General features: G+C 61.9%; 1 protein-coding gene across 1 annotated transcript; it reads left to right on the top strand.

The window, feature by feature from the left end:
- Positions 1 to 3,044: 3,044 nt before the first annotated feature.
- Positions 3,045 to 7,285, top strand: SOX8 (SRY-box transcription factor 8). Its single transcript, XM_063100578.1, has 3 exons — positions 3,045 to 3,563; positions 4,850 to 5,079; positions 5,825 to 7,285. Exons 1-3 carry the CDS (start codon positions 3,142 to 3,144, stop codon positions 6,553 to 6,555), a joined length of 1,383 nt encoding a protein of 460 aa, XP_062956648.1. The 5' UTR covers positions 3,045 to 3,141; the 3' UTR covers positions 6,556 to 7,285.
- The last annotated feature ends 3,577 nt before the right edge of the window (positions 7,286 to 10,862 follow it).

Below are 10,862 nucleotides of genomic sequence, written 5' to 3' on the forward strand. Positions count from 1 at the left end.
CCATGCCCTGGGGCCAATGGTCCAGGGATTGGTACCTGGTCCAAGTTCAGCCAATCAGTTCTTCTCCCTGAAACTGCAAAGGCCACTAGATCAGGGAAGGTCATATGGACTGGGGTGAAGCCAGCACCTGCAGACAAGGTTGGGAGCAGGAAGGAAGAGCTAAGAGAAGGGTGGAGCAGGTCAACACCTGTACAAGGACTTGCAGACCCTGAGGTGGACTGAGTGGTGGCTGAAGAGCTGCTCCTCAAGTTTTGTCACTGCGGCCTCTCTCTGTTCTCAAAAACCCTGTGCTCCTTGCTGCCTCAGGACATTTGCACATGCTGCTCCCCCCAGGGTTGCCCTTTCCTCTCTCTTCAGGAGGTTGGAAGCTTCAGGTCTCAGCTTAATTGTCACCACTTTATAAAGAAGCCTTCCTGGACCACCCTTCCTAATGCTCCTTCCCTCCCCTAGGGGGAGTACCTGAGCCCTCCCAGAATGTGTGCTGGTTCACTTATGTGCTGTCTGCGCTCCTCTCCTCAACACCAGCATCTTCAGGGCAGGGACAGCGTGGCGCTGTACTGAATTGCCTAGAAAAGTCCCTGGCATAAAGCAGGTGCTTTTTTAATACTTGGGAACACATGAACCAGCCCTACACATCTCCCTCGCTGTGAGCCACATCTCAGGGTCCACTCGGGGCCTGCCTAGGGCTGAGGACACGAGCCGAGGTCACACTAATGGGAGACGAGGGCTGGATGGCACACTGGCATTTTCCTGAGGACTTCAAGGTGGACCAGAAGTTGTCTGGCAAGGGGGCTTCAGGCCTGAGCTGGCTCAGCAGGGGCTGGGCCCTCCAGGAAAGTGCATACACACACTCTCGGTTGGCCTGGGACAACCCTGGCAGCCCTCCCCTCTCATTCCGTGGTGGTCTGCATATGTATGTGGGGGCTGCCCACCAGTGCCTCCCAGCCAGTCCCCTGACTGGTCACTGTAGCTCAGGTTCTGTGGGCACCCCAAGCAGCAGCCCCCACCTAGTCCCTCCTTCAGCATCCTCACCTGTGGGTGATGCTTTGCAGACTCACCGGGGGTGGAGTCGGGACCCTCAGTGGAGAGCTGGACCTCCAAGGGGAAGGAGAGCCAGGGCAGACTGGTGGGGCGGGGTCTTCCTTGGCAAGGGACAGAGCAAAAGGAGGGTGGTGGGAGGAGGGGAGGAGAAGGCAGGTCACTCAGGCACCCAGCTCTCCACCTGCGGTCAGATGGAGTCTCTGGGCACACAGTTCCCTTGAAAGGGTGAAGCTCCCAAAAGTGATTTCCTCTGACCTTGGCCACGAGAGTCAGCCCAGTGCAAAGACCAGAGTGCCTTCCTGTCGCCCCTGCAGGTGGAGTCAGCCCAGGCTCCAGGTTCCCCCTCTCCAGCCCCAAGGCCCAGGGCGTCCCCCAAAGGCTGTGGCACCCCACGGCGCTGGCGGTTCCAAACGCAAGGCAGCGTCCAGGGGCAGCTCGGAGCCAACGGGGAAAAGACCTCCTCCCCCGACCAGGCTACTCGGGCGGGACCCGGCTCCAAGGCCAGGGTGAGGGGCGGGTGGTTGTCGCTGAGGACACCATCTCCTGGCCTGCTGCATCGGGGCAGGAGGCGCGTCCTGCCTTGTGGCCCCCAGGGATGGTAAGGTGCGCGGGCGACACCCTCCTTCGGAACTCGCTGGCTTTCCCTTTGGACTTTTCTGGTAACAGACCAGCCCCCTTTTGCTGCGAGTTGGAGAGATGGCGTCACTCTGGGGCTGCGGCGGCCACTGCCCCAGGCGCCAATGACTTGGGTGAACGTGCCCAGTTAGGGGACCTGGCGCCCTTGCTTAGGGCCACCCGGATCTCGCGGGCCACAAGCTGGGAGATGCGCATGTTCCGCGTCCGCCTCCTGAGGGAGACATGGCGAAGCTCGGGGTGGAGGTTCTGTCGCGCATTTGGCGAAAGAATCCGAGCCGCTCTCGGGGACTGCTGGGCCCGAGGCCAACTCTGGGGGCGGTGTCGGGCGGGGTCTCGGAGCCGTGGCTCGGCGCTAGCCTCGGGAGAAATGTCCCATTTTCGACCCCGCCGCCCCTTCCCTCCTCCTCTCCAGGCGCCCAAGGTGCAGAGTCCCAGAGCGGCCCCCGCCCCCGCTGGACCACCCAGGGCCGCCCCGCCAGAGGGCCTCTGCGCCCCAACCTCCCAACCACCCAGGTCACGCCCGGAAGGCCCTGGGCCCCCGCGTCCGGCCACGCCATCCGCCGGGCGGCCCCAGGGACTCAGCAGCTGGGGTCAGCCCAGGCCCCGCCCCCGGGACCGCGCCCCCGCCAGCTCTGTCCAAGCTCGCACCGGACGGGGCGGGCGACCTGGGATCACCCAGTTCCTCGCCGCGCCCGCGGACTCGGGACGAGCTGGCTGCTGTCGCGCGTCGCGCCGGCCCTGTGGGCGTGGAGCCCGGGCTTCCGCGCGCCGCCGCCGAGCCGACCTTCCCTGGGGCCACGGACCGGCAGTAGTCCGCCCGGCACCTCCGGGCTGCGGGCGAGACGTCGGGGCTCAAGACTGGCTGCGCGTGTGTGTGTTGGGGACGGGGGGGGGGGGTCCTTGAGGACTCGCTTCTTTGCGGGGCTCCGGGACCGGGGGCGGGCGCACAGGAACCTCGACGCGCTGGCGAAGAGCACCGTGCCCGCCCTCCCTGTCCCCTCTTTCCTTCCCGGTCCTCCAGGATGGAGAGGCTGCGGCGTGGGGTGGCAAGCGGTGCCCTCGGCCAGAGCTCGGGTCCTCGGACGCGGGGCCGAGGGCCCCACGCGGTGCGAGGCTGGGCGAGGCTGGGCGGGGCTGGCGGGGCTGGCGGGGACCGCGGAGACCGCGGGGCTTTCTTTAAGGGCGGGGGCGGCCAAGCACCGCCCTGGGGGACGAGGCGCACGCCGACCAATGCGGAGCCGCGCGGGGGGCGGGGTCTTTCCGCCGCCGCTTAAAGAAACTTGTCGCGTGTCCTGGAGTCGGGAAGGAGCTTCGGCGGCTGCGGCAGTGGGAGGACCGGAGCGAGGGCGGCGGTGGCGGTGGGCGCGTAGTTCGGGCCATCGCGCGGCGGGCTCTGGTCCCGCGGCGGCCGCAGCGCAGCCCCGGTGTGCGTCCTCGGTGCGCGCCCCTCCGCGCGCGGCCCCGATGCTGGACATGAGCGAGGCCCGTGCCCAGCCGCCCTGCAGTCCGTCCGGCACCGCCAGCTCCATGTCGCACGTGGAGGACTCGGACTCGGACGCACCGCCGTCCCCCGCCGGCTCCGAGGGCCTGGGCCGCGCGGCGGGCGCGGGGGGTGGTGGCCGGGGCGACGCGGCCGAGGCGGCGGACGAGCGCTTCCCGGCCTGCATCCGCGACGCCGTGTCGCAGGTGCTGAAGGGCTACGACTGGAGCCTGGTGCCCATGCCGGTGCGCGGCGGCGGCGGCGGCGCGCTCAAGGCCAAGCCACACGTGAAACGGCCCATGAACGCCTTCATGGTGTGGGCGCAGGCGGCGCGCCGCAAGCTGGCCGACCAGTACCCCCACCTGCATAACGCCGAGCTCAGCAAGACTCTGGGCAAGCTGTGGCGGTGAGTGCGCTGTCGGGGGAGGGCGGGCCGCGGGGGCCCTGGCCGGGGACGCAGGGCTGCAGGAGGTGGTGGCCGCGCGCCGGCCTCGGGCTCTGCTCCCAGGACGGTTCCCAGGGCTGTTGTCGGAGTGGAAAAACACCCTCTGGCTAGCCGGGACCAGTGCCATGGAGTGTGCACCCTGGAGCACAGTCCCCCATGCGGGGACACCCTGCCGAGGACGGTGGCTGGCACAGCGGGGTACCCCAGCGCTGGGTGGAGGCCTGCAGGGCGCAGGAGCAGGCGGCATGTTGCTCTCTGGAAGTGCCTCGTCCTTCCTCCAACTCTGCTGACTGCCCTTGGGTAGAGAGTCGGAAAGGCAGATGGAAGGGTGTAGGTCTGCCCTCTGGCATCTTCCCTCAGCCTCTCCTCGGCTGCTTCTGCCCCGCAGCACGGAAGCAGTGCGGGAGAAGAGGGTGTCCTGCAGTCACTCTCTGTGCACGCTTCGGCTTGGCAAAGCCGGTCATTTTTGCAGAAAGTAGGACAGCAGCAATGAAGAACTTGTAGCTCAGGACAGCCCAATCCCTCCAAACGTCCTCCACTTGGGTTTATAATGGACGGCTTTAGGTTTGGGGCTCTGGTTCCCCGTTCCCTGCTCCTCACCTGGTGAACTTGGAGCTTGTGTATGTGTCGTTCCTGCCTCCTGTCTGGATCTGGGGCACAGCCACTGGGCGTTGTGGACTGGAAGGCCCCGCACCCCGAGCCCTGCCCCACAGGCAGTTAGAGGGGAGCTTTTGGAGGAGTCTGAGGGGCGTGTGTGTTCTGAGGCTCAGTGAGGACAAACGGCTGGGTTTTGCCAGTGTTTGTGGAAGTCTGGGAGTAGAGGGACAGCAAGCCAGCTGCCCGCTGGAGTCCGGCATGGTTCCCGGGAAGCCTCGCTTTTGTCCGCAGTGTAATTCTCATTTGGCCCGGCCCGCCTCCTGCCTCCCTTAGGAAGCCCCGAAGGGAGGACAGGCAGACTTAGAAAGGGGAGAAGTAAAAGGAGGAAGACGGAGAGTTTGGATCTTGTTGCCTCGGCCTTTGGCAGCGAGGCTGCAGCCTTCCTGTTCTCACAGACGGGAAGCACCTGCCTGGTGCCCAGGGGGCTCAGGGAAGGCACAGCAGGTTTCCCTGGTTGGGGGTGTCCTGGCCTCTCCCAGCACCTCGAACATCTGATGCCGGCTCCCAGGGTGGCATACACTTGGGTGCTCGCTGGACCTTGGGCAGCACCAGGCGCCGTGGCCATCCCTGCCTCTGTCTGTGCTCTGCAGTTTGCTGAGTGAGAGCGAGAAACGCCCCTTCGTGGAGGAGGCGGAGAGGCTCCGCGTCCAGCACAAGAAGGACCACCCGGACTACAAGTATCAGCCGCGCCGAAGGAAGAGTGTGAAGACGGGCCAGAGCGACTCTGACTCAGGCGCTGAGCTGGGCCACCACCCCAGCAGTGCCATGTACAAAGCTGACGTGGGCCTCAGTGACACACACCATCACGGCGATCACACAGGTGGGCTCCAGGGCCCCCGTAGCAGCTGAGAGTCCCTGGTGGGAGAAGGCAGCAGTGGGCATTCAGGCCATGGCTAAGATGAGTGATAGTGGCAGCGGAGAGCAGGGCTCATTCCCAGGGTACCCTGAGAAAGCCCCCAAACCTCCAGTTGCAGCCAATTCTGATACACAAGTGGGCCCTGCTTAGGCACCTCCAAGCACTGAGAATTCAATAACTCTGCTTGGTCCTGTGTCCAGTGGGGGGTGTTTTCAGCAGAACTCACCCACACACACCTGCCAGTTTCCAATGAGATGCTGCTGGCACGGTGGTCTGCAGCCCCAGCTTAAGGATCAGACTGACCGGGGTGGAGTCTGGCCAATCTGGCCAAGCGGGCTTGGTCAAATTGGCATAAGCCATGAGCCTGGTTTGCTTGGCTGTGCTGGGGAAGAAGGGTTTTGTGTGGATTCCCTGTGGTCGGGTGCACAGGGCCAAATGCTAGCTCTGGTTGAGCCAGGCCTGCCGCCTTTTTCCCCCAGCCTTGGCCTTCAGGGAGGGGCCTCGGGTCTTCCCGGAGAACAGCGCTTCACAGAGTTTCCTCAGCCAAGGAGTGAGGTGGGGCTTGACTCTGCTGGAATTTCTGGGAAATGTAAAGGAACAAAAAGCTGTTGATTCCTACCTGTGGCAGTTACCTCCCGTTCCTCCCTGCCAGCACCCCTCTGCCCCCACAGAAGGGGCATTCATCCCTGAAATGTGCTCTCGTCCTCAGGGCAGACCCACGGGCCGCCCACCCCGCCCACCACCCCCAAGACGGACCTGCACCACGCTGGCGGTGGGGGCAAGCCTGAGCTGAAGCTGGAAGGGCGCCGCCTGGTGGACAGCGGCCGCCAGAACATCGACTTCAGCAACGTGGACATCTCGGAGCTCAGCAGCGAGGTCATCAGTAACATGGACACCTTCGATGTCCACGAGTTCGACCAGTACCTGCCCCTCAACGGCCACTCGGCCATGCCTGCAGAGCCTGGCCAGGCTGCCACCGTCTCCTATGGGGGCACCTCCTACTCACACAATGGGGCGTCCCCCGTGTGGGCCCACAAGGCTGCTCCTTCAGCCTCAGCTTCGCCCACCGAGGCGGGTCCCCCGCGGCCACACATCAAAACGGAGCAGCTGAGCCCCAGCCACTATGGCGACCAGCCACACGGCTCGCCTGGCCGCTCCGATTATGGCTCCTACAGCGCCCAGGCCAGCGTCACCCCAGCTGGCCCTGCTGGGGCTGCCAGCTCCTTTGCCAGCTCTCAGTGCGACTATACCGACCTGCAGGCCTCTAACTACTACAGCCCGTATCCCAGCTACCCGTCCAGCCTGTACCAGTACCCCTACTTCCACTCATCCCGCCGGCCCTACGCCTCACCCCTGATCAACAGCCTGTCCCTGCCACCCGCCCACAGCCCCCCCAGTAACTGGGACCAGCCTGTGTACACCACCCTGACCCGGCCCTGAGGGCGCTGTGCCCACAGGGAAGGGACTCACATGGCAGAGGACAACCTTTTCTCAACAAAGACCAGGCGTCGGGTCTCCTGGAAGGTGTGTGCCGGCGAGGGGGTGCCCGCCCGGCCGCGCTCTGTCAAGTGCCTGCTGAAGTCTGTGTGAATCCAGGCTTTGTCACCACGTCCCTCTGCCTCCAGGCCTGCAGACTTTTGCCAGCAGACAGAACTCCCTTTTCCTCCTCTCTCTCTTTGAGGCGATTAGTGATTTTGAAATGAAGGATGACTGTTTGGTCCCTCTTCTGTGAGGACCTTGATTCTGCATCTCAGCAAATGAGAAATGACAGCCACAGCACAAAGGACAGACGGGGGGTATAGGCGTGAGGTCTCCAGGCCCGGGCATTCTGTGGTCCTGGCCAGCATTGCTTTTAGAACCCCCAGTGCTGACGGAGGATGAGCCTGCGACGACCGCATGTCTGCAGACGGGCATGCGTCCATGCCCACCCGCGCATCTGTTAGATCCGAGGTGTTCCTTGTAGTGAGATTCTTCCGAGAAAGGTTTGGCTGTGATTAACACTTCTCTTTTATTTTTTTGGTAATTTTTATTTTTGAAGCTTAAACGTGTTTTGAAAGCTGTTAAAGATGTATTTATGTTCTGTATTATTTTATCATTAACTAATGAAGTAATTTGTGCAGAGAGTAGAATTTAAGAGAAAGTAAAAGCTGGGGAATGAAAAGCTGCTGGAGGGGGTAGGAGGGGAGGTTGCCCGGCATGGCGCCACTCGGCTTTTGGGTAGTGGCCTCAGAGGGCCCCTGAGCTCCGCAGTTCCCCGGAGGCCTTGGCCACTCACACCTCACGCCGGGCAGCCAGAAATGGGAGGGAGGAGAGGGTTTTGCCTTGTGCTGTCTCTGATCAGGTTGGGATGCCCTAGGCACCTGGTATGAGGTTGGGGTCCGGAAGGCAGGAATTTTGTCCTTGCCCACAACTGTGCCAAGTGGTAGAAGACGGGACTTTTCTGGGAAGTGGTAGCCACAGAAACATGATAATCTTGGCTCTTAGGTACCAGGCGCCACCTACCAAGCTGTGAAACTAAACCTTCTCCACTAAACATCTGTAGATTCTTAGTTTTAGACGCATAATATCTGATTTACCTGTTCTGCTTCCGCTCTATGCTGAGCATATGTTAACCGCCTACTTCATGGAAACTTGTGCCTTTAAAACTTTGTAAATTTAAATACATCTGAGAAGTGGCTTCTTTTTACTTTTTCTATTTTTCCTACCTTTTTCTAACAAAAGAACCCTTTTTTTTGCGTGTCTCTTCTGGGGTGGGGGTGGGGAGCTGCCGCAGGCCTGCTTTCTGCAACCGTTTTTCTGTCGAGTTTGGAAAGACCTGTTGACATGCCTTCTGTGTCTTGCTACATTCTGACCAAGCAACGCTAACTTTTGTACAGATTGATTTGGTAAAATTAAAAAGTGCATTTTATCTACGTGGTGGGTTTCGTGTGTTGCTTTCTGTGAGCGGGGCCAGGGGGACTGGCAAAGGCGAGGTTAGAGCTCTGTCCCTGTTTCCCTCAGCTGCGGGTTAGTCCCAGCCGCCCTGTGCTGGACGTGAGGCTGTGGCCTGGGAGCCCACCTGGATCCCCCCGGGGGCAAGGGCAGCTCCTCGTCCCCGGGAGGCGGCTGGATCACCGTCCCCCGCAGGCGCTGAGTCTGAATTTAAACAGGCCGTAGCTGATCCCATATCTGAAGCCTCTGGGAAGTGGGCAACGGATCTTCCTTCTTGGGGAGCCTCCTCTATCGGCAAAACAGGTCCAGATGGGCCAAACTGGGGGCTGTGTTTTTGCTCCCAGGAGAGTCCCAGGACTGGTTTCTGGGTGGCTGTGCAGCGCCAGGAGGCTGACGGCATTTTTCAGGGCCTGGCACGCAGCCAGACTGGGAGCAGGATGAAAGCCGCCCTGCGGGAACTGGGCAGAATTGTCTGGTTGGAGGAAAGTTTCTAGGGAGAAAATGGTTGTGGGGAGTGATGGCAGGCAGGGGACAGCCTGGTCCCCTTGCCAGGGCTGGGGACCGGCCACTTCTGGCTGCACAGACCCAGCTTCTCCAGGCATTTTGATCTGGGGGTGGGAAGAGGATTATGCTTCTTATGAGAACCCTGACACGACGCAGCTGCATCTGTAGTGTTAATGGGGGGTCTGGGTAGGGGGCACCCGCCCCGTCCCCTCGCCTGCCCAGCCACCCACATCCCATGCCCTGCTCTGAGCAGCCCAAGTCCAGGGCCCACCAAGAACAGCCTTTGGAAAGAGCTGCCTGGATTTACAAGGGTGCTTGAGACCTGAGGTGTGTCAAGGCCCCTGGGTGAGGATGATCCTGGAGAGGGGGCTGCCGAAAGCCAAGTTCACAGACGTGTACGGCCTTCAAGCCTGCTGTCTGTGTGGAGCCCGCCCAGCCCGTCCCGTGTCCAGCCAAGGGCTGTCCAGGTCCGTATGGCCCTCAAGGCTCAGGCAGTGACACCCCAAACCAAGGAAATCCCCATGTGCCACTAGGTGACAAAGAACCGAGACTCCTGGCTGCAGCGGGATCACTTTGGGGCTTGCCAGGTTCCCAAAGGCTGGACAGTCCTGCCAGTTTTGTTTGGACTTGGCAGGGCTCCTGAGTGTTTACTCCTGGGGGCCCAGGCCCTTCTGTCACACAGCCCTGTCCTGGGGACAAAACACCCCCATAGCCCTGGTCCCCGGTGTGCCTCTGTGGGTTTTCCTGTGTCTGAGTTTTGTAAAAAAGGATGACCACCATTGCTGTGGTGAGTCCACACCCATGTCTGGGCTGAGGGCACAAGGACACCCCCTCCCCTTGTTGCAGGAGCCCCTGCACTTTGTCCCTGCCACTCCCATCTCCTGGGCTCCTGGCCTGCCCGGGCTGGTGGCTTCCCTCCTCCTGCCCAAGGCCAGTGGTCCTGGGGATCTTCAAAGGCCGGGTCCCCTAGTGCCTCAGTGAGGAGGCAGCCAGGGTGGATGGCTGCCCTGCTCCTCCCGGGGTGTGGGTTTTGCAGGAGGGGATGCATCGTCGAGAGCCCCTGCTGACGACATTATTTCCAAGGCCAGCCTCGGCCCCACCTGGCCCCAGCCTGTGCCTCTCCTGAGCCCGATTCTCAGTGAGAACGTCCATCAGCCCTTCCCAGGACAGGTCAGTAGGAGAAGATCCTCACCCAGAGCAGAGAGCGCCGCCTCTGACGCGGTCGGCTGAGCAGAATGCCCTGTTTGGACAGAAGGGGGAATGGGGCCAGTGCCCACCCTGGCTTCTGATAGGCTGGAGAAGCCCCTCCGCTCTCCCGCAGTGTCACCTTCAGGAGAGGGTTTTGTTTGGGTCTCAGCTCCCAAGAGGGCCTGTGTCCTCCCAGCAGCCACCCGGGAAAGGCCCATGGCCCACTCACCAGGCCTCTCCCAGGGAGTCAGATTTGGGGCCTGCTTGGCCTGCAGCAGCGTTAAACCCAAGATGGGGCTGTCATAAGTTGGGGTCCTGGCCTGGTGTCTGGGCCCCAATATTCCCTCCCCAGTGTCTCTCCAGACACACAGGGCCACCTGCCCTGCCAGGACAGGTCACCCCTGTTTACTGTCTCTGGCTGCATCAGATTTGCTGGGGCTGCTGTCTATGATATCGGGCTTGGGGGACACGCTTCTGGGTGGTCCCTGCACACCCTGGGTGGACGGCCGGCTGGGGCACATTCTGCCAGGCTTCATGGCAAGCTTGCGCTAGCCAGGACCCAGTCTCAGAGTGCCAGCCACTCAGGCAAAGAATTATTTCCTAGGGAAGGAGGCTCACAGCTGAACGCTGTGCCCCAATGTCGGCTCTCTGGGGCCTTCCTGTAGGATGAGTGGACATATCCAGCAGGTGACAGAAGCCAGAGCCCAGCTTAGATCGCTCTCTGCTCCAGCCCTGCCCCCAAAGATATCTGCTTCCCCCTGTTGAGACCAGAAGTCCCCTGGCTCTGCTCCCTGCAGCCTGGCTATGCTAGCCCCATCCTGAGGGAGACCTGACATTCCCAAGAGTCACCGGGGAGGGGCGTGGGGGAGCGGCCACCCTCTCATCTCCCCACTTTTGTGTTGGAGGTGGCATCTCCTAGCTCCTCTTGCTTTCCCATCTCATTCAGGGCTGACCTTCCCACTGCTGGGGTCCCCTGTGTCCTCCAGGAGCAGGTCTGCAAATGACGTGTCTCCACGGTGGGGCTGTGGGGGTTCTAGGGCTCTTGGAGGCTGCAGGAGCCCCAGGGAGAGAGAAGTGGGGGATGTGCTTGTGACTTTGGGTCTGCCTGTCACACGAGGACTGTC

The sequence above is a fragment of the Cynocephalus volans genome, chromosome 6 (genome assembly GCF_027409185.1).
Source record: "Cynocephalus volans isolate mCynVol1 chromosome 6, mCynVol1.pri, whole genome shotgun sequence".
Classification (NCBI taxonomy): domain Eukaryota; kingdom Metazoa; phylum Chordata; class Mammalia; order Dermoptera; family Cynocephalidae; genus Cynocephalus; species Cynocephalus volans.